This window comes from Ischnura elegans, chromosome 10 (assembly GCF_921293095.1).
Source record: "Ischnura elegans chromosome 10, ioIscEleg1.1, whole genome shotgun sequence".
NCBI lineage: Eukaryota > Metazoa > Arthropoda > Insecta > Odonata > Coenagrionidae > Ischnura > Ischnura elegans.
In genome coordinates, this window is record NC_060255.1 from 16886090 (window position 1) to 16910204 (window position 24115).

The following is a 24115-nucleotide window of genomic DNA, read 5'->3' on the forward strand; positions in this document are numbered from 1 at the left end:
TTTACCTTCAGATCACAATACAGCCTTTTCTCTTTCATTCTGTCCATAAATCCCATTTCCTTAAGATACCCAGTCCAAGATCATCATTCTCCTTCTCACTTTCCTCCTCTATGTTCAGTCTCTTTTTTTTTCCTGCTGTCATACTTTAACCTCCACATATTCCTTCCATCTACTCTGAATCTCATCTTGCTTGGTAATCATCCTTCCACTCTTAGCTCTATTATTTGGCATGACTTTCCCTTGTTTGCCAGCCAATAATGACTTTACCTTGGCAAATTGCATGCCTTTATCTCCTTTCTGAAATTTTCGATTTCATCAACCTGCCTTACCCACCAATTCTCTCTTGTCTTTTGGGTTTCCCACTATCTATTATTTATTTCCCTGTACATACATACTTCATTTAGCCTTCTGTATGTCCCTGTTCCATTTCATTCTCTCCTCCATTGTCTTTATCAATGTGATCCACAGTTTCAAAGCCTTCTACACTACAAATCAAATCGACTTTTGTGCTGCATTCACAACTCCCATTTTATCTTGTCCCACTTTTCCCCTATAGCCTGTGTACCTTCAATCTCTTGGATATGATTCTCCACTTGTTTCTGGCATTCCCTTCTACGAGTTCTTATTTCAGAGCTTTTGCATTCCATTTTCTCAACATTCTTTTCTCCTTGGTCTTTTGAATTTTTCCTTGTATTTCATACGTGCTAGGCTGTGGTCTGAATCCGCATCCATCAGGGATGCTGAATGATTTTTTAACACTATCCCTAAACCTCTGCCTTACCACTACGTAATCTGGTGCCTATCTGTATTCCTTGGACACTTACATGTATACCTCCACCCATAATGATGCTTAAACCATGTGTGTGTGATAAAGAACTTGTTCCTCTCCTAAATTCTACTTCTTTCTCTCCCATTCCAGTGGCGGATGCTACAGATGGGGGGGGGGGGGGGGGGGGGGGGGGCGGGCACCCCCCTCCTAGTAGGGCCATCCGTATTGCCACACATTGCAGAACCACAATTTTAACTTTTTTAACTCATAAGATGGCATTGCCTTGTACTTTTACATACTCACTTTAATTAAAACCTTCTTAAACTTTGCATGTGACAAGATTATTGTTTATTACAATAAAAGTAAAGGCAACTCAAGGTATCTTTTGAGCTCCCCCATTGAGTTTTTTCTGTATCCACTACTGTCCCATTCCAAATTCTCCAATTGAAGACAAGGCTTATTTTATTTAGTTCTTTAGAGTTTCATATGGGTTTTCCCATTACCAGTGTTTTTTATGAGACACCATCACTTGGCCTACCTTTCATCTGGCTCTTACCCTTTGATCTATCTGACATGGGTATCCATACATTGAGATTACTCCTTTCACTGCAGCATTAGGGGTCTTGGAATGTGTAAGTCTCTCCAAATTTCAAGATGGAAAAAAAGTCTTAATTTTACAGTGAAAATATCATTTCTTCAGTTTTTAGGCACGGCAAAAACAACGACTCCACTTTCATTACCAAAAATTTTGAAGGATGCACCAGTCAATGGTAGTCAGCATACCCACATTGACATCCATGATTCATGAGTGGATTAAATGTCACTGAGGTTTGTTATGCCCTATCTGTACAACTAGCAACCTACTAAGTTCGGGTTCCAAGTACCAACCTACTAAGTACAACCTTCGGGTTCCAAGGTAAACTAAGTCATTGAAAAGATCCACAGACCCCTCTTGCCAACCAGGGGTGGATCCAGGATTTCTTTCTTGGGGGGGGGATGGCACAAAGATACCTTGTAATACAAAACAAGCGCAATGATAATGGAACCATATTAAAAATCTTGCATATTTTTTAAGGGTCTGGGGGGATAATTTGTATATGTATACAAATTATTTTGTAAAACAAAATAATTTGTATACATATTATGAATACACTAATGGTGGATAACGAATTGCAATCAATGCCTTTCGTTTTCTTTGATGAAGGAAACTACCCCATTGTGGAAGAATTATAAACTTTTATTCAACTCTATGAGGAAATATTGCTACCTAAATGCTGACGAGATTCTTTTTTTAAAACCTTTACCATATATTGATAAAGCACATGTTACACAAACAAGTTTCCCTAGTTGCTGAAGTGTATGTTTGGTTGCCATACTAATCCTTCACTTTAATTAGAATGTAAATGAATAGCTGATGAAGGGATCCTTTTCCCACCAGAAAATTTGAAGTGTGTATATGAAGTTATTATACAAGCTAGGTAAGTTTACATGGAGAATAACTTCAGCTGAATCCCATCCCACATAAGTTCACGTTGTATTCCCAATTTATATATTTCCCAATTATAAAACTAAGGATTTTAGAGAAAATTCCAGGACAAATCATACACACAGCTTTTCATTTCTACCATTCTGCAGATAGTTGTCATTATATCCGCCAATTTATGCCCACACACCATTTCACAAAATTATATCAATATACGTGAGTATATTCATTTATGTAGTCATTAAATGAAAGACGAGTATCACACAATGCATCCTCAGCAATAATTACACAATAATTTTGACAAACCCCTCTTTTATTTTTTATAATTTGATTAAAATTAAATAAAACACATGGGAGAGAGACTCCTACAGCCTCCTTCAAAATTGTTGACTTCACGTTTGTTGCATACTGGGGCACACCAAAGACACTGTTATCAAACCCAAAGCTTACTTTCCATTCAATCATCATTACTGCAACAAACTGATACTCCATTACACATGACTACCAAAACCTGGGTTTCCAATATCTTGTGTCCAAAAATTTTGTTTGCTTAACACAGTCATCTTACTAATACACTTACTCAACTCCAGGCTAAAAATGAACATCTACAGGACAATGAATTGTATTGTTATTTCCACCAAACAAAATAGAATGAATCAAGAGACACCCATACAATGCAGTCGCTAGTTAAGGCACCAGTGAGAGAAGGCAGATGCCCCAAGTACACAATTTTAATGAATATCCACTAATAACTTTTCCATGGCAAATTTCAAATTAATTTGATTTAATCGGACAATTTTAGGTCAACAAGAAAGTTCTTATATCATTGTGAATGCTAAGAAGTTACAGAGATGGCAGGTTTTTTAAATGCAGCTTGAAACACAACTGCCCTGTTCCTTATCAAACTGTTGGTAACAGGTTTTTCCTCACAAAAAATACAAAATATCATAAAAATAACAACACTATACTAAGCTTTCAGTTTCAAGATAAACCTTATCCTCACATGATTCTCCTATGCCTTCCCCTCAAATAACATCAACATATTCAGTTTCCATTCTTTTGTACTTACAAGAAATTTGACCATTTCCTGCAATCGATTAAAATAGTTAAAAATGTGCAGGTGATATAAGAATTATGCTATCACAAATATACCCATACAACCACATTTACACTTTAAATGTTACCTGTTGGATGACACTACCCTAAAACGTAAAATCCAAGTAAAACCTATTAACAAGAGAGCAGATAATATATTTTACGGACTGTACTAAGGTAAGATGAACAGCTGCTGGCCATCACTTCATTAGCTCAATAATTATGCTCCTGGTTTTAATAACTTAAAACAATTATGATAAAGTTTTCTTTTCCCCAATTATACCACTATTAAAGTATGACTTCAACACTAGAAGAGTAACAGGATCATAACTGCTTCACTAACAACGTTGATAAATAATTCTGAGCACTTAAACCCTTTCATGAAATAATGAATGTGACAGACAATAAGCACAAACAAATCATCAAGGGGTAGGAAGCACTACAAGAAGCAAACGACCAAGGATAGAAAAAACTAAGGACTAGTAATACTTAGCTTTAAAATAAAGTATTTCATTTCGTTTTGGTCATCTTAAATGGTTCCTATAGCACTTCAGATTATTTCTTTCCAATTCATATGTATTTTTGTCAATGTCCTTCTACATAAATTTTCATATTCATTCTTATTATCAATTCATGAGGATAAAATTACAATCATGTATGGATCATCCTTATGCAATTTCAATGTCCTGCAAAAATGTTCACATATCAGCTAAAGGTCAGATTAACATAATTAAAAAATAATGGAATCAACTTTTAGGCCATCCATAGTTAACAGACATTGAATCCATTTTCAGCTAACTCAATTTGCACTGGAGATGGAATAAATAAACTATCCCATTTCAGGCCTTCATAAAAGTCTGCGTCAGGTTTAAAAAATAAAAACTGTAGCCCGGGCTACAATTTGTCCATTACTTAGTCCCAATTCCCAATAAAATAGTGGTTTTTATGGAGAGATCAGACTATGTCACAAAATTAACTTCAGGTGAGTTTATTGAATAAATTCATTCCAATGACTGGTACTGGTAGATGTTGAATTAGCTTTTAACAAAGCCAAAGAATACACCGAAATAAAACTAATTCCATCTGAAGAAAACTGTATGATTAATACTAAGCTCATGTTTAGAACAGCCTAGAAAAAAAATGCACCTAAGTTTGATGAAAATTAACAATTCTTTAAGCTTTTGGTTCCTCATATGTTAGCTTGTAACATCTGACTCAATTAAACTACTTACATCATAATGACCTGATTGGTAATTGGCTTTTCTGCAACTGTCACACAAAAAAGCTCCACAAACAACGGCACGACAGTCAGTCAGTAGGATTTAAAGAAGTAATTTCTTTTCTCAAAAATAATTACTCTTAGCATGTACATATTGTAATTGGAAGTGGTACTCGATAACTTGTTTTAAATGGGATAAAATAGCAATATGTAAGTATTCTCTTCATTCACCATTTAAGACAATGTTCCACTTCACTGTCAAAGGAGTTCTAAATGATACTTCTTTTTATAATAAATTAACCCAGATCATGTTCCCGAGAGGAGAAATTATTTTAGCAAAAGTATAATGAAAATTTTAGTTTTCAATGATGGCAAAAATTATGTACATTCACAAGGTATGGGTAGCATATAAGAAACCAATACTTAGGTACTGCATGGCATGACATAAAATGCTTCAGTAATGGTGCTAATGGGAGTACAGCTGAAAAATTGCAAAGCAATAGACCAGAGCACTTTATCAGCATAATTACTGTCATGAAAATTCTAAAATAAAAAGCTAAGCACATTTTCTCTCTAAAACACTGTAATTCAAATTATTTATCAAGTCCCAATAAAATAAGGGATTCTAGCGCTCATATTGCGTAAAATACTTTCACATTCAAGTCGTCTTCTCAAAATTTCGAAACAGATACGTGCCCAATTTTTCCCAATAAAACACTCATTATACATAAATAATTGATTAATTTTTAAAATATGTAAAAATTAAAACATTAAATTTATTAGAAAGCCTTAAGAATACTCGGTATTGAAGATATTACAAAATTAAAAAAGTAACAGCATTTTGAGGAAGATAATGTACAAGTTGTACATTATACGAGGAAATTTGCAACTAATGACATACAACAAATTTTCAATAGAAAATACATACATGCTTACTTGCAGCAACAACTGATCAGTTCAACTGCAAAGAATCTTAAAATTGTGTATTGGAATAATATCTAAAATTCACACATTTTAATTAATGCGAGATATTTACAGCACATAAAAAATTAACAAGCTCAAATTGAAATTATTAAAAACTTTACAAAACCCTACCCCAAATCACACATCCAATTAAATTAAAAGCACTAAAATCCCCATTTCACAGCTGACATTGATTTCATGAATCCACGGAAGGTATGAGAACAAACTATATGCAAATTATAACATGGTACTGAATTCTTCAAGTGTGGTTTGTATACTAACTTGCCACAGACTTGAAGTGCAGTGAAAGCAGCTGAAGTTCACAACATTTCATTCATAAAAATGTTATCTGTCAATTCCAGTTAAAAATTCTTTTCCAAAGTACTTGAAAAAGTAAAACATCACAATAAAAATGTTGAGGCCAATGTACAAATCATTTTAAATTTCAAAGCCTAATCATAAAATAAGACTGAGACCATTTGAGATTTCTCGTAATTTCTTACTGCCGACGAAAATACTGGCAGGGCATCCAAACAAATCAACGCTGCAGGTACTGAAATAAAAGAGGAAAAAAAAATGTTTGACTAGGAATTACACCGGGATAACATTACATATTTAAGGACAGTTACTAAAATGCAATAAACTCAATTTTATTTTTTCATTTCTGAATCAAACACTTCAATTAACAGCCATGAATAAGTAAGGCAATAAAACTAAATATAACCCTCAAAAGAATGCAAACTCCATATCCACCAAACAAATTGAACCTTATTGCCTTAAAATAATGGCATATTTTTGATTTCATGTAATAAATCAAAACACAATGGAATAAAATTTAATACAGTACTACTCCATAGATTTTCCAAGTGCAGATTAGTGTTTTAAAATTGCCTCATAAAAAAATCCATTACTTCCTCACATCCAATGGCTGTTGCCCACCTGAGATATTTTTTTTCTTGAACGAATAAAAGAAGTCCACATTTAAGTTATTTTAAAGTTTGAAGGGCATATTAATGAAATTATTAGTAGGCAGTAAATTAGCAGCTGACATCTCTCGCATAGAACTGTGACCACACTCAACGTTTTCATTCAAAAATACGATACATGTTAAGTGTACACATTAAGAGCTATTATAATTTGAAATGCCTTTAGCTATATTGCAGGATTTAAAATAAAACTGCTGAAGTACCACTGCTAGCTAGTATTAATAGTTATTCAGAACATTCAATTTTCTCTTACTGTGTGGTATTACCTTCTGATGTGCCATGGCACGAGTGCCTATTTATGTGTTTTTTAGTAGAAGTACACAAAGTATCAGCAAATAAAATATGGGCTGCTCAAATTTTTTTCACCACTGGAAACTTCAGTTTATCCCTAACTGACGTGTATCACTTGACTTTAAGGCAAAATTCATAATCTCAATAGCTAACAAAATTTACTACTTCAACCCTTAGCAAGTTGCTGAGAGACAGATTAATATCATTCATCTCTTCCAGATGGTAGTTTCTTCTTAGTACACATTCACTGCATTTTTAGATAACATTTCTTTAGGGATGAACTTAAGTTCAGTTTACTTTGAGGAATGAAGGCATAAAACAACTGCTTAATAACTTGCTCAGGTTACCATTGTACCAATTTGTTGAGGAACGCAATTGTCAAAGCTTGCTGTAAAACTTTCATTGAATACATATCAGAATATCATTATTCAAACATGAGTGTCATTTCATATATGAGTATTTAAAAATCGATACACACTCATGCTTGTCTGCGGCACCGATTGTGCTCATAAATTTTCTTTAAATCTTGAAATAATGAAAATATTCTTCAGCAATAATTTTTGGTGCTAATGTAATTATTATTAAGTTCTTCTCAAGGGTATACATTTGTACGAGTCCTACCTACATAGAAAGGATTCCCTTATCTATTCATAGGGGAGTTCTCACTGTTTTCTGTTACTTTTCTGTTACTCAGCTACTGTTTTCTGAGCATCAAAAACTTTTTACTTTTTTACCCTATTGCTATTGCAAAAAGGACTTTCTGATGATATTGAGGAAACATTCATTTCCAGTCAATTTCAGTACAATTGATAGGGTAGTTACTGAGATATAACACTTCAAACTCTAGCATCTCAACTTTTTGCAAGGAAAGTAGAGGAAGCATTTGGAATTAATTTCTTTTAGAAACACACTTCATTACAATACACTGAAGTCCACATATTACCTAAGGTTCGATTGAATCATCCATCCCCACCAAATCCACAGAACAGGCTCCCTAATTATGCCTTTAATTCTATGACTTCTATTCTACTCTCCCCTACCCTACCCTCTACTCCCTTCACCTTCCACCAGTGCTTCTGTTTGCTCCGGCAAACATGAATGAGTCATTGTGTATAAAATTGATATGTACTTCTTATTATTTAAATTTAAGAGAAATTCTGGCCAATAAATAGTAGGATTGTGAGCAGTAACACTTTAAATAGACAAGAATACAGCGTAGAAAGAAAAATAAGAAAAAAATAGCCCAGAAAAGGAAGTAGTATATTCATGCACTTAGAGAAAGCTAAAAATTCATGCAATTTCATCCGTTCCCAAAGTATTTTAACACAAAGCCACATCCATTCACAAAAACAATGACTCCCCTTAATTTTCTTACAGCTAAAACTTAAAATTCACCAAGGATAAAAACTCATGATCAGGAAAGTCCTGGTTTCCGAGGAATCACTAAAAATCATTTAACTACCTGGCGCTTCAATATAAAATCAACCCCAACCAAGATTATAAAATACTTCAGCCATAACTTTGTGGAATGTCAATCACTTACATAAAAATATAGGGTAATACTGCACACCTAATGTGAAAATTGTTGAACATCCTAAGAATACTCAATACACTCCAACCAAGCTCACAGTTCAAGTTGCCTATCTACCTTAATGCTACCTGCCTACTTTAAATCAGCCCACTGCTTCTGCCGATGCCAGTGATGGAATATAAATACATATGTATATTTGCACTTCCCACACTCTTTTGAGGATGGAGCTCTCTAAGAGCCCTTTGCACAGATGTGCCATTCTGCATCAGAGTTTTACAGTTCCAAATATTTTCCACAGGAAATTGAGGTGGTAGAATTTTTGGTAAAAAAAATTGTGGGTTGCGTAACTTAAAGGTCTCCATTTAGCTGTTGCAATCTCCAGACAACTTTTACTTTAAACTTCAACTTTGGCTGACTTTTTGCAGAACAGTCTCCTTGTATTGAGAAATAAGTGGCACATAGCACAAAACTAAAACCTACCCTGCATTCAAATAATTTATTGCATTTGATAATAGGGTAATACTTTTAGAGTTAGACCTTTTCGAGTGCCAGACTGTTCCGAAAAAAATTGCTATTTCTGCAATTTTTAATTTTTGTGGGGGTAGAGGGAGTAGTCTTGGTTTCCAGAATTCTTCTGTTCATTTTTGATACCCTCTTGAACAAAAATTTTTAGACCTGCATAAAACTCCCCCCTCTCCAGGAAATGGCCAGGAATTTGTATACCTGAGTCATCCAAGGCACTTTTTAGCACACAAACCTGTTGGTATTAGGCAATGTTCCTGAAATGATTGTAAACACCTCTAGCCCTCTTTCATCAATGGGAGTTTCTGAGAAATGTAGAAAATGCAAGTGTTTCTGGAGCACTTTCGTGAGCAATAAATTGTCATAATAACGCTGAAATCAATATCTTCTCTGTATCTTTAATCACATCTGGGCAATGGATTTGTGTGAGCACAAACACAAATTTTTTCCTTCCTTTCATATATTTGACCATAATCAAAATAATGCGTGACTTACAGAAGGATAATAAGAATGAACTAATCTATCTCAGTCACCTGAAGAAAATAGTTTTACGCATGTTAGCTATTTCTCTTTCTTCAACGAATAAAATAAATAGATCAGGAAAAGAGAAAGAAGAAGAAGATTAGGATGAGCCAAACAGGGGCAGGTTGTCCCTAAGGCCACAGACTTGTCCCTTGGCTGAGTAAAAGAATAATTTGAGAATACGGTCTACTGGAGAGGCATCAGTCTGTATAAATACTTATGGAAGCCTCACAGAACTCTTACCGAAGGATATTCATTCACTATCACTGTCATACATATTTTGGCAGCACTAGGTCGAGCAATGAGATCTTCTAATTCATCAGTTCACAAGCCTGCAATTTATTGAGCCATCAACAGCCCATCCTGGCATGTTTTCCTAGCTAATTAAGCTTTGCAGAGAGAGTTTTTGAGGACTCCTCCACCTGAGTTCCTCCTCTACCACAAGCTTGAGATTCTATAATTAGTTCTAGGTAAGAGAGTACCTGGCGCATAATGATAATATCAAATCCAGAGTAAAAGGAGACTAATACATAAACATTTCCAATTAATATATTCTCTAAAAAGTTTCCCAACAATGATAGAATTAAGCTTTCAGCCCCTTTCCGTTGAGCCAACCGTGAAAGTTTTGTACCACTCCCTCCACTCCAAAGAACCTGCTCTCCTTTCGCAAAAGGTTGCTCAAATAGACGCAGCATGTGATGTGACAGGAATGCGAGATCACAGTGATGCACAAGTAAGGTTTTGCCATATTTTGACCCCGAACATTTTATCTCCATGGTCGCAAGGGCATGTATGAAATTTCACAGCATTAACTTTTCCTCAGCAATTTACGGGCCTACCAAGTGTTAAAAAATTCGATGACTTCAACTCAGGTAATGTTTCTTGTCAACAGCAAATTTAGTGAACTGGCGAGATGAATTAAAACTGGGTCAGGTTAATCATTAAATACAATTTGTGCAAAAAAACTCGAGGGAAATGGGGTGACATCAGCAAAAATGAATTTTTTATTCCCTCAAGAAACTCATTTTCAGCATTTCGAGATAAGGTTCTTCACAGAGAGCACATTGAGCTAAGATCAGCAAGGAATTTCATAGGATGAAATGATAAACATTATACAGTAGAATCCTGATTTAAGGTTTTTCAGGGGGGACAAAATAAAAAACACTAAATGCGGACAAACACTAAATGAGGACCTGCCATTTTTTTCAGGTTTTAGGGTCTGTAATGATTGGAATGGCTTTTTATGAATAAAAAATATTATTTCAAGTGCCTAAAAGGTGCTGAATGCAGCAAAAAATTCTTTAATGAAATGTTCTCTGCCCTATGAAGGTTGGATAATACTTTTCAGGAATCGGTTAAAAAAAATGGGTAGTAAAAATAAGTATAATGAGAGGATGACAATTGTTTTAATGAAATATTTTAAGAAAATTCTAATAAACATCAACTTAAAAGCATTCCCACACGGATTATTACTGTGCGCATTAGTGATTCCATTTTTATGCATAATTCAGTGATCTCGATGAAATTTAGAATTTTTTCTGTAAAAGTGACCTGTAGGTGACTATAGCATTTCTAATATAATAAGAAAAGGTGTAAGTAGGTTCTCAAAAAATCGTCATTAAAGATGAGTGAAATAAAGGGACAGCAGAAGATCGCTAATCTCGAATTATAAACTACCGAATATCTAGTAAAACGGAGGTTTTCTGGAATTTTGCCAACTTAACGTTTTCTGTTGCCTCGGCGAAACAAGGGATTTAAGAGCCTTAAAAAAGCCTCCTATGCACACATTTTGGATTTCGAGGTCATCCAAAAAAGTAGAATCTTATTTCTAGTATGCGTACAATTCGATGGTGATTTAACACGATGATAACACCAGATTCGTTGTCATATATCCGCGGCCTTATGCAGGTCGAATGGAGCCGCGAGAAGTTGCTTACGCGGCGCGCTGATCACCTTGACTCCGACTCGCCTTGTTTCTCGGCAGCTTTTAATAAAATTTGGTTGGACCTTGAATGACGATTAGCTAAACTCTGTTAAGGGAAAAGGTTTAATCTTCAACAGAACTGGATTTCATCCGAAAAATTGTCAGTGCCTCTGGAGTTTGGCAATTTCGTCAGGGTTATGATGTCGAAGTCAACCACCAAGGGATACCTGCCGGATTTTCGTATTTTTCCGCGCTCGTCTATTCTACCGTGAGTATGCGGTGATTTTTTTTCCAGCATGAGCGATTTATTTAAAATCATGGACCGTGATAGTTCGTCAAAACTCCGATTGTCATTCTCTTTTGACATTAATTAGCACCCGATAAATATTTTTGAATCGACAGCGATATCAACCAGCCGCATGTCGATAAATTTGCTCCGGGATATCTAAACTACGATGTAAAATAATGTTGTTCCGTAGGGAAAGAATGCTCTCACTCACGGTCATGACAGGGGAAACACTTCCTCTGTTCTTTCGCTGTTCCTCCGTGGAAACTGACCTTCGAATGGATTGTAGAAAGAATCTTCTAGTGAACTGCGCAATTGATATTGGGTCTCCTCTTTTGAAAAGAGAAAGTAGCCGACTGGAAAAATATTGGGCTAATAATCGACTGCCCGATGGGAGTAGAATTGAAAGGAGCATAAGCCATCAATTGAAAACATAACGAGAAAACCATTATTGTAGCGGCCCTAGCGGAGGATAACTCGTGTCATCAGTCGTCACGTATCATCGAAGTCAAGTTCAAGAAGTGAAGGATAAGGTAGTTCGAGGTTATTAAGGGATGACTTTGCTCCATTAGATCGGATCTGATACAAAAAGTGCCCGGTGTTTGGATCAGAAGGGGAGCGAAACGTTACGAGAAGACTAATCACCCTACTTGCGAGTTGAAGGTCGCAGCGCTGCGCTCGCGGAAGAAAGCAGTTGAAGAAGCTTTCCCCGATAGATTCTATCGACTCTTGGTAAACTGTCATGAGACTGTTCTTGTTGATGAGCATAAATTCGAAGATTTGGATGAACCGTCATGAAAAAACGTTAAATCGGGCAAAAAATTCTTGAGCGGGACAAATTTTTACGACCAAAAATGCGGAAAAATGCAAAATGCGGAAACACTAAATAAGGATAATTTTTACATTGTCCTAATAGGGAATGAATCGGGACCGCAAAAAATAAACGCTAAATGCGGAAAAACGTTAAATGCGAAGACGTTAAATCCGGATTCGACTGTATATCAATTCCTATCCCTTGGGCTACAGCTTTGAGCTGGATACCACAGTTTACACCAATGCTCCAATCTTACAATTAATCTTCTAAGTATGTTGTCAGGGGAATGTTTTCCAACAATGGTGAATACATTTTGATAGATGCAAGTTACTATGGTGGCTACATGATGACCACAAAATCAGCAAAAATGATTCAAAAACTTAACTTGAAACAATTACAGTATTAAGACTGATAATTTAGATTTCTGAATTATTGATTATCAATTCAAAGTAAGGTTTCCTAGCATTTTTACAACTTTTTGTTTACCAATGCCCTGACATAATGACAGCTAAATTTGTTGACAGCTGTTGAAAAGTTGTACACATTGTGGCTTCCAAGGTCATCCAAAAAATGGGAATATTATTTCAAATATACATATTAGTTGATGGTGATTCAATAGGACTAACATTAGGATGCGTAACATTCTTACAGAAGTATGCACTGTCTTATTCTGCAGTCTTATCCCACCTCTCCAAGCCAGGGGAAAATTGCTTATGTGGCGCACCTATCAGAATTGACTCAGGAATAAATGAAGCATGAACGACTACTAGCTCCACTCTGCAAACTGAAAAGTTTTCATCATCAATAGAATGGGAGTTTGTGATAAAATTTGTCAGTGCTTCTGAGCTGGGCAATTTCTTCTTTGTTAATACATTGAAGTCAACAACCAAGGAATCCCTGCACGATTTTTGTAATTTTCAGCACTCCTCCATTTTACTGTGAATATCAGTGTTTTTTTCCATTTTGCTTCAATGTAATTGATTTTGAGTCATTGACAGAGATTCAGTCATCAAAACTTCTGCCATAATCTTGTATGGCAGTTAAGCACCCAAAATACAGAATTATGCATAAGACGGCAATATTTGCAATATGTGCTTCGTGGGAAACATAACGATTGCACCCAGTCGATGTGATACAGAGATGGCTCGCCTTAGCCAAGCAGGACTTGGTCCCACCACACGGGCTGCAGGCTTGGTGTGGTGCAGAGCAGGCGGACAACTGACACGAGTAACGCAAGATATTTTAGATATGATCTCTTTGTAACTTATTGAAAAAAATTATCATGTGATTTTAAGAAAGTACTGTAAACAAATGTCTCCACTAAATAAATGAAGACGCACCTATGTATGCCATATTGCATTCGATACCTCAACGCAAATACGCAAGTGTTACAAGGGTAATAACCCTTTTCTCACCAGCAAGAATCTTTTCCCATCAGTCCCTGCCAAAGAATCAATGGATTCACAAAGATGGAAACACCTGCACAGTGAGGAGCATTGATGGAGTAGATAGCAGACAGCTCATTGAATCATATTAAGCACAGCTGATATGGATCACAAGGGACTTTCACTCCATTAAAATGTTTATTTACTTTATTTTCCGACTATTAAAATTTAGTTTAATACCCTACGATATGTTGATATTGTAACCATCGCCATTTGGCCGGTGACATTACGGGTTGAATGGGCGCTTTGAGAGAGGAAGTGCTTTACCTCATGGTCAAGCAGAGGATTATTTTCTTTGTGTATGTGTGTGTGGATTGTTCCTGTGTGCGAGCGTGATTCATTCCCCCCCCTTCAAAACCCGCTTTCCCGAGTCCCCGTGTTGTGCAGACGAACGAAGGAAGAAGTCGGCCTGGTTTTTTTTTAAGTGTTGCTGGCAAAATACGCAGCCGGAGGAGGTTTATCAGGATGTGGCGTGGGTGGACAGGCTAAATTGAAGCGCGACAGGAGACTGACCGGTAATTTTCCGTTGCAAAGGAAAGCCGTCCCGCGCTACCCCATCAAGGGGACATGGCAGAAGGCAACAGCCCTCACCAGGAGCCACAAAGAAAGCAGAAACTCAGCCCTCAGCGTTGATGCGACCCGGATCTGATAAGTACTACTGCCCCTGCTCCAAACCACGAAATAAGACATTTCCCCTCCCCCAAGATTTAAGAAGATTCCGGACCAGTGTCGTCTACGAACCCCAAAATTATTTCCCCCATTCAGTGCAGAAGAGCCGTCTCCCCCTCCCCCGATCTTCACTGTGTTCCGATTCCCCCTATTCCCCCCTCCCTCCCCCCCCCGTGTGCGAGTGTGTATTAGTTTGTAAGGACAGGGTACATTTTTCTTGTGATTAAATTGTCATTTAACTTTGTGATCAGATGGTGCAAGATGAACTGATGAAATATATCGGGCGAGAATTAGTTGTTTCACTTGTTTGCTCAGTTTTCTTTTGATGTTATATTCAGTCGATTCTCGCATATGCCCGCAAGGAAGCGGCAAGCTGATATATGATTATGTACTTACGATTATTTGCTGTTTTCATTAAATTTGTGTTAAACGAAGGATTTGAAGAAGGCTCTCGTTCTTTCAAGTGCACCGATCACCAAGAGGTCACTCATACGTTCCTTTCCCTTCTCGCGCACCCCGTCCCCTTTCCCTCCCAAAGAAAAAAAAATCCCTTCCCCTTTTCTTGTCCACCCCAATCCCTCCCATTCTCTCCTTGACCCGTGACGAAAGGTTACAATATATAAATGCTTTCTCGTTTTAAGATAGTACCAACTGGCTGAATATTAATGTTGGTAGATTTAGAAAAAAATTATTTCTTCATTATTATAAATAATTCACTTATTAAACGTTCAATTTCTTCTCATTTCGTTATGACTAATCCAATTCCATCATAAAAATATTGCAGACATCTGGAACTTCGGAGAGAATTTCTCGTGTGCTGAAGAAAGCAGGGATCCTGACGCGACAAAAGGCTTTCAAGAAGATGAGCAACCCGTTTCCTTCCGCCAAGGACCGACTCCATCCCCTGAACGTGGCAGACGTATATAAAATCCCATGCTCATGTGGGAAATCTTACGTTGGACAGACAGGGCGTTCCGTATAAAAGAACACAAACGGGCGATAATACATCATGACACGGAGAAGTCAGCCATTGCTGAGCATCTACATTCTGAAGATGAACACAAAATTTTAATCGATGAAATGCAGGTGTTAGCCAAAGAAAAATTTTATCACAGACTATTAATTCGGGAGGCAATTGAAATTGACGAATGCCCCCAGAATTTCAACCGATCTGACTGCATCAAACTCAGCCAGACATGGAAGAGAATCTTCCGAAAGAAACAATGACGACAATGTTTCCATCATGGTTTCAGCTACGATTCACCTGCTCGCCACACCATAACGGGGGACAGTCTGCTCGCAGCTCAAGGACTGGTCTGAAGAGTTCTTCTGACGTCAATATCACACTCTCACCCTCCACTACCCCTGTGGAGTGAGGAGGGTTGACGAGCATATAATTGAGCACTTTTTTTCCAATTCCTCATTCATTGCCTGATGATTCAACCTGCAATGGCCGCGAAAGCTTGCATGACAACATGCAATACACAGCCCCACCCGAAAGTTGTCGACATCAACCAATTCTAATACCCATCCACATGTCATTCTAAGAAATCAGTAAAATCTACATAATGACAACATGTGATGGTGTTCAGATGAGAAAGACTATTCTTTCTCACCAAACAAAGAAATGTTGGGGGAAATAATTCGTATGTTCTTTCACGGTTCCTCTGTAGTAACCGACCTTGGAATAAAGAAAGGATCTTTGGTTGCACAATAAATATTGTGTCTCCTCTTTCGAAAAAGGAATGAAGCTAACAGGGTAAATATTGGGCTTACAATGGGCTCACCAAGAGTCGAGTTGGATATATTAAGATGTCAATCAGAAAAATTCCCAGAAAACCATCGCTGTAACAGCCCATTGCACAGTTTAGCTGTCCCGAGTTGCCCCATGACAGAAAATAGGGGGCAGCATGGTGACTGAAAGTGTCACTGGGCCCATCTCGTTCTCCTGATTTCAATCCACATCCTCCCTTTCCTATAAAATTTTGTCACACTCACGGAAATCATCAGGGTTGCCAGAAAATATTCTTTCTATCATTTTGCACGTCCCACTCTCATTCACAGAGAACTGATCAATAAGGTTAAGATTTGATCAAAAGAACATTTGTAAACAACATCACACCACAGGAAGTCAATGTCTGCAGCCTAGGAGTAGCTGAAACATGGTGAACAGGGTGGCAAGATTTCCTGGTCGCATCATCATATCTGTGATGGGTATAAGGTAGTCAAATTCTTTGCTGCAAATGGCTTTAGAAGTAGGAGATACATTGAAAAAGAAAAAAATTATCCTTTTTCAAACCCAATCACAATCAACGAAGATAAAATATTGGCGAAAAAAACTCATAAACTAAGGGAGGCCCATAGGAGGGTAGGGGTGGAATCACAATCGAGAAGAAGGGAAAATTCCAGGCAACCCTCTGGGACTTGCAACAACGTAATTCCCACAAGCAATTGCCTACTTTGGCAAGCTGGTAATATAGTTAGTCTATTTCTGCGATACATAAACCCACTTCTGCTATAAATTGAGCCGACCCCAGGTTCTACCTTGGATATATTAGGCAATAAAATTCGAGGCTGAAAGTGACTAAAAATGGATTCCCTCATTACATGCAAAAGGCATTCCCTGTCAGGAATGCCAAAAAATTGAGAAAATTTGTCTAGTTACGGCATCTCAATCATCTCCAATTGTTTTACATGATTTTAAATCATCGACTTCTCCTCATGATACTCTAATCTTGGAACTTGACGAATTATTTTAAATAACCAGAGTTTCACATTGAACAATGGCTCACAGATTCCTACAAGGAAAATTCCTATAATGTCATCCTATCAACATTTCTGCTCTATCAACTTTTTGTGCAGCAGGTGATACTAAAATTTAATTTTTATAAGGGGCTGAGAATTCAATTTTGCATCTATTAAATGCATCTGCGAGGTAAATTGTATTTCATACCACATGCCATTACACTAATAGCCCATACAATATTCTTCAGGAAAGACATAAGATACCGGAGTACAACAGATGACGCAGGGAGCACAAGCCAATGAATAAAAATGTAAAACAAAGCATTCAACAAAACCAAAAATTTTTTCTAAGGAGAAAAATACAACATATGATTCCACAAAGGCCACCAAAAAACATTCAGAAGAAATTAAGTTAAGAAGCACACAAATCCAGACAATGCCTTAGAAGTAAAAACATACCTGATTTAATTCAAAGACAAAAAAGTTAAGGAAAAACAACATAACTCCGTAAGAAGTAAACTTCTACCACTCGCTCATCTTCCAGATTAGAGTAAAGCTGTCATAGTGTCAAAACCAAGCCTCATTAGAAACTAGCAAACCAAAATACCAGTAAGCATCAATGGAGCACACTTGCCTTCAGCAGATACAGGCACTCTTTAAGATGTCTATTTTCCATAGCCACCATTGCCCGTGGCACCTGACCCTACAGCCGCACCCTGTCCGGAATAGTCATAGGTCCCTGTCGTAGCAGCTCCAGTAGCTCCATAAGAACCAGAACCTTGCCAGTAGCCACTTGCCCCAGAGGTTGCCTGATTTCCATATTGGTAACCCTGAATTTCATATGAGGTTGGGCAAATTTCACTTCACCAAATAGCAACAAACATCTAAAACCCTATTCACATTGACTTTTCTACCATAAAATTACATATGACACTCTAATTTAATAGGCAAACACAAAATGAAGCTGTAATAAATGACAATATAACAGATATTAATGTACCCTTAATCACATTAAGTAGAAATCATCCCTTGCATATTTCAGTCAACAATTATGCATGTCATACGTAATTTAACAATAAAAAGTTTATAGTGCTACACACGCATAACTCATAACTGTTGTTTCAACTGTACAATCACAGTGATAGGATAACTCATTTTCTATCTCAATAATTACTAGATAAACATTAATTGGAATTCAATATTATTTCTAATTCAAAAATGACTCAATGAATTATAATAAAAAATTTTGTACCAGGCATTTAGATGAAGTTCTTTCTTTTACAGATCTGATTGAGCTTTACCCAATGATCCTTCCAATTAAGAATTTACATGGAAAATACTCCTTTAAAATATTCATAAAACCAAAGGTAATTCTATCTGGCCTTTATAAATAAAATTACTAATGGGCAACACAGAAATCATAAGTCTGGGGGGCTACTTCTGGAAAATGCATTATCAACTATTAATACCAATTGCTCATTTGCAAGTATCACTCAATATTAACTTATGGTCTTTTATTTTGGGGAGGATCAAATCATTGTACAAAAATTTTTCGTTTGCAAAAACAAGCCATAAGGATTATTTTTAACCTGCCTTACAGAGAGTCCTGTAGACCTTATTTCTGCAAATCTCAAATCATGCCTCTTCCTGCTCTGTACATATTTGAAGCTATATTGTAGGGATGAGTCGATTCCACTTTTTTTCGATTCCGATTCCAATTTCGATTCCTTCAAATCGATTCCCGATTCTCGATTCCGATTCCATCGATTCTTGTTCATTCTAACTGGTGGGATTTTGATTTATCTGTAGCATCGCCGTCATTAAAAATTAAGAATTGAATGGAATAAAATAACTAGGGATGGACAGATCCAGGATTTTTGGAGCGAGATCTTTCGAATTGGATATTTTCGAATCCAAATGCATTTTCAAATTCCTGCCATTAAACAAAGTCATTATTCGTTTATTGTGGGTACATACAATCAATGGAATGCTTCTTAGATTTTCATTCACATTCTAATATTTTTATAAATTAAAAATTATTTAATGGGCTTTCAAGTTGTTTTTTAAAAACATCTTCACATACTCAGGGCCTAAACTGTTACGCTTGGGTTTGGAAATGAAAATAGAAAAAATCTTAGGATGAACCACTGACCAGTGGCGTAGCGAGAGGAATATAAATATAAAAAAACACAATTACTTTCCTTCATAAAAGGAAACAAAATATTTAAAAATCATGAATTTACAAAAATGAAAAAAATGAATCTTTGAAAAATGAAGTTTTTCTATTATGAAGGGCGTTAAAATTAGTTTGAAACCCTCTCCTTTGTACCCTGTTGTTTAAAACTTTTTTCCCCTGGTTTTGGATCCCCCCTTAACAAAATTCCTGGGTACCCCCCTGCCATCGACTGAATTCCAATTTTCCTCATGCACGTTTCCCCCGAATTTTACTTTCTCATCACTTACGGACTTGTGTTTCATCCGAAAATGCTTCAGTATGGTGAGGTGGATTTAGCACATCCTCGGGATAACTTACGCCACAGTGCACGCACATGGCATTCATTGGTTCTCCTTATCTCAGTGGAAATGTTTACACGCAAGACATTTTTATCGGCGTATCATTAAATTGAATTGCAACTGTGCAATTAGCAACACAATTAACAGTATTTAAAATGGCATTAATGTCATGTGTGACGAGGTGCTCAACCGCTTAGCATGAGGAAGAAGTGGGCAGCAGAAGCACGTAAAGGAGAGGTGGAGGGGTGGCGTAGCCAGGAATTTCGTTCAGGGGGGATTCAAAACCAGGGGGGTAATTAAAAAAAAAAACCGGGCGCTAAATAATGGGTTTTAAACTAATTTTAACACTTTTTATAATCAAAAAACTTAATTTGCTAAAGAAAAATTTTGTAAATTCCTGATTTTTCAATAATTTGTTATCTTTTGTGAAGGACAATAACTGTGTTTTTATATTTCGGGGGGTGAGGTCCGGACCATCCCCATGGCTACGCCACTGGGAAGGAGCACATGAAGGAGAGGTGGAGAGGAAGGAGCCCGCTCCCTCCGTATTTCAAACAACAAGGCTACAAATGAGGGAGTCGGACGAAGAAATCAGATCTTACTTCAGTGATGTCGTTGCCTTCAAAGCGAAGCCGGGCACGCTACGTGATATATGTAGTTGGCGTTTCCAATCCGTCTCTAATTGTTTGAGGGGTTAATGCTGCGCTTGTTTCTTTGAAAATTATGCTGTTTGGACAATCAGTAAAGTGTAATTGTAGAATTGTAGATAGAAAACTGAGTGGCAATCAATTAGAGCTGAAAAATAAACAGAAATATCGTCAGGAATGCGTCTCGTTTGGTCTAATTCTTTTTTAAATCCCGTGCATATCATCTAATTGTCGAAGCTATCAAGATATCTTCGGGCCCAAAAAGTCACTCTCCTAGCATCTGTCGTCTAGAAACAGAGAATTGAAGCAGGTAGGCCAAAATAGGTCAGTTGGTGAGGCGAGTTAGGGATGAAACACGCTTCAATTGTTTTCATGTGATTTGATATTTTCCTTAGAAGACAATGATTTTTGGTCCGTGTGATTTCGGATACAAAAAAAACAACAGAGGCACGGGCTGGTGGACGGCCGAAGGTGGTTTTCTGAAATCTGCGACGTAGTTACTTTTGACGTGGTTATTATCCTACGGCGCTGAAATTCCTCCGATGATTGTTCAATCTCTTGGGAAGAGTCACACTATGTGCCAGTCATATTTTGCCTAACCTTTTATTTTCTGGCTGAAAATCTTGGCCACGGCTGAAATTCTTCTCGCAACCTCTGCGAGAGCTTTCAAACAAAACGGTTCATGAGTAGGACAAGAATCGCATGCAACGACGCATTCGAAGAGAGAATCGGAACTCTTTCCACCCTGATGGGGCGTTGCATTCACTGAATCTATTATTTAAAATTTCGGATCCAGATCCGATGTCTTCCACGACTTTGGATCCGATGTATCCGATGAAGGGCAATATCCGCGGATATTTGGATCCGAGGTATCCGATCCGACCATCCCTAAAAATAACAATAGCCGCCGTGGCTACATTCTCGTTTGGCCGCGGTGGCTAAACAAGAATGTAGCGTTCATTGCGTCCATACACACTAGAGCAGCCTGGCGGGTGCGCGCTGCGCGGTGGCGGCCGAACGCAACCTGTCGAGTCCGCCCGGAGGCTGCGGCGGCTTATGCCAAGCAAGTATCAACTTCCTCAAGGGTTGCATTGATGACACTGGGCTATACAAACGCGAATGTGTCTAATTTTTTTATTATTGACGCAGACGCGTGTTAGTCTAAAAAAGTTACGTATATAAAAAAACCCGCTCTCAGCGCGTATTTATAAGAAACTTTTTTCACAGGAAAACTCGCTCTCTGCACGTTTTTATTATCATCAGACTTCAAATATCATTCGAAAATAGAAAAAAATATATTTCGATCTATTATACTTTAAAATTGGTGGTCGAGATGAATTCTCCGAATGTGATTCATAATCGCAATACTTTGATTTGCCGTGACCAGCGGCTAATAAAAGAACGGAAAGCGCATGCATTGCTTCCCGATCCCGAGGTTTCCAATTTTTTTTCCTCTTAGAGTTGCTCATGATCACGCGCCATTTCAGGGTTCGTCGGTTTGTCGCTCTTGCCGACTTTTTCATGTTTCCGAGGCCGCTTAGGTATGTTAGTCGCAGCACCCGCGTGCCGGGCGTATCCTCCGCGCGGGCAAGGCTGACACCGCGGCCGCTTAGATGTGTGGCAGCCTTTGTGCCCCAAACTTATAGTCTATGCTCAAAACATTTATCTTCCTGGAATCGATGGAATCGGAATCGACTTTAGGCGATCGATTCTCGATTCCGATTCCGTGCCCGAGAATAGGTGGAATCGAGAATCGACATTTGGAATCGACTCATCCCTACTATATTGTTTGTTAAAAGGAATATGAGCATGTATGAGTTAAATTGTGACATTCACCAATATAACACGAGATCTAAGATGGATATACATGTTGAGCAAAGATCCTCTACATTAAATTCAGATGGACCTTATCACAAAGGGGTTAAGCTGCATAACGTACTCCCTCACAGTATTAAGGGTATAGACTCTCTGAATAAATTCAAAGCTGAACTGAGGAATTTTATGCTCCAAAAACCAATTTTTGCATCGGAAGAGTTTTTTTTGCTTTGCAAGGAGGGTCCTCTGTAAGGCAAGGTCTGTATAATACAAATGTACTATTTTATGTATATATAATGTGATATGAATGTATTGTATGATAAGGGCAGAGGCCCTTTATTGTAAACAAAAATTTTTTTTTTCTTCTTTTTGATATGCTGTAATTCTGTAAATTTAATTTGATTCAATTTGACGAAACTATGCAAATGTTCTTGCCTAAAGTGAATAAAAATTATTATTATATTATTATTATCACTCTAAATCAGCTCTTAACCTTTACAAATCTCTAATTGAGTGCAATTAACACACACTACTTCTATAGGATAACAAATGGAATCCCTATCACACATGAAGTCTCCACATTTGTGACTAAATAAATGGTTAATTTTTTACCGATGGAAATGATGGCTAACATACTCTGAAAAATATGGAGTTAATAGCTTGATGCTTTGTCTTGCATTCAATTGTATGTATAGATGCTACCAATCCATAAATCCCAATGGCAATCACAAGTGATCATATTGCAAAGAAATAAATGTATCAAAGTGGATGCAGATTTATCGTTTAAAAGACAATTCATTCGAGGATAAAACAAACATTATTTGATTCATCATTTTTGTGACACATAACTACGTCATTTCCTTTCTCAACCTCTCAATAAGTACAGCATCTTCACATCACTAATATACCAATCTTAAACATATAAGGATGATTCTCTTATTATTAATATTATTTTAACAGACATACATCGAAACAATTAAACTAAAGAGCAACCTTTATGAAATGAATCTTTTAAGGACTATTAATTCCTGAGCCAAAAGAAAATGAGTTTTAATTGAGTACTTTTAAGATATTTCATTCCAATATTGAGTTATTAGATGAAACATGCTTAAAATGTATGAGGTATAGAAGAACGATCAAGAATATGGAATTTTTTAGCAACACTCATAAGAAAATAGGAATATTATTACAATGAGAGTTTTTGATCAAAATATGTAAAAGAAAAATTCAGGAAGATGAAGAGTTTTAAAGAAGTAATTAGCTTATTTTTTTAACAAAAGTAAAATGCTAATTTAGAAACCACTACTGAAAAAATAAATTGGAAAGAATAGATTCATGAATTAATATTATAGTGAAATGAAATTGATAGAAGTGTGTGAAACCAGAAATGGCTCAATTACACAAGGCAATTTGATACATCGGCTGTGTGCAAAGCCTAGAGCCCGAAGTGAAAATAGGAAGAACAACTTATAGAAGGAATTGCAGATTTAAATACGCTAAAAAGGAATAGCTCCATTTTCTAGAGATTTGGATAGTAGCATCCAATTCTTCCTACATTTGAGGAATCATTGACCAGATCATTAACTATAAAACAGACATCAAATCCATTCATGATTCCAAAGTATCACATTTAACATCTATTCGATTACATTCTAAGGTAACAGAAACACCTCAGAAAATCAAGATACAGGATTTCATAGAAGTCTACGAACAAAACTTATAAGTAAAACCACATTTACATCAATCCACCAAATGGAGAACACTTTGATAGATAACCTTTCGCACAGCTCAGAAATCAAGTTATATAACTCCAGTGAACTGACTTGATTGTATTTGGTGAAATTAAGTCATCATTACTACGAAATTCTAATTTTA

At 36.9% G+C, this 24115-nt stretch overlaps 1 protein-coding gene across 3 annotated transcripts in view; it reads right to left on the reverse strand.

The window, feature by feature from the left end:
- Nucleotides 1–2547: 2547 nt before the first annotated feature.
- Nucleotides 2548–24115, reverse strand: part of LOC124167021 (heterogeneous nuclear ribonucleoprotein U-like protein 1) — a 56399-nt gene continuing 34831 nt past the window's right edge. For 2 of the 3 annotated variants that reach the window (XM_046544786.1, XM_046544785.1), the window contains exons 17-18: nucleotides 17899–18094; nucleotides 2548–6082 (exon numbers count right to left, since the gene is read on the reverse strand). In XM_046544786.1, the coding sequence (XP_046400742.1) occupies nucleotides 17930–18094 (165 nt within the window). In that variant the 3' untranslated portion in view covers nucleotides 2548–6082; nucleotides 17899–17929. The remainder of the gene's footprint in view (nucleotides 6083–17898; nucleotides 18095–24115) is intronic. The other variant, XM_046544787.1, reaches the window with a different exon arrangement.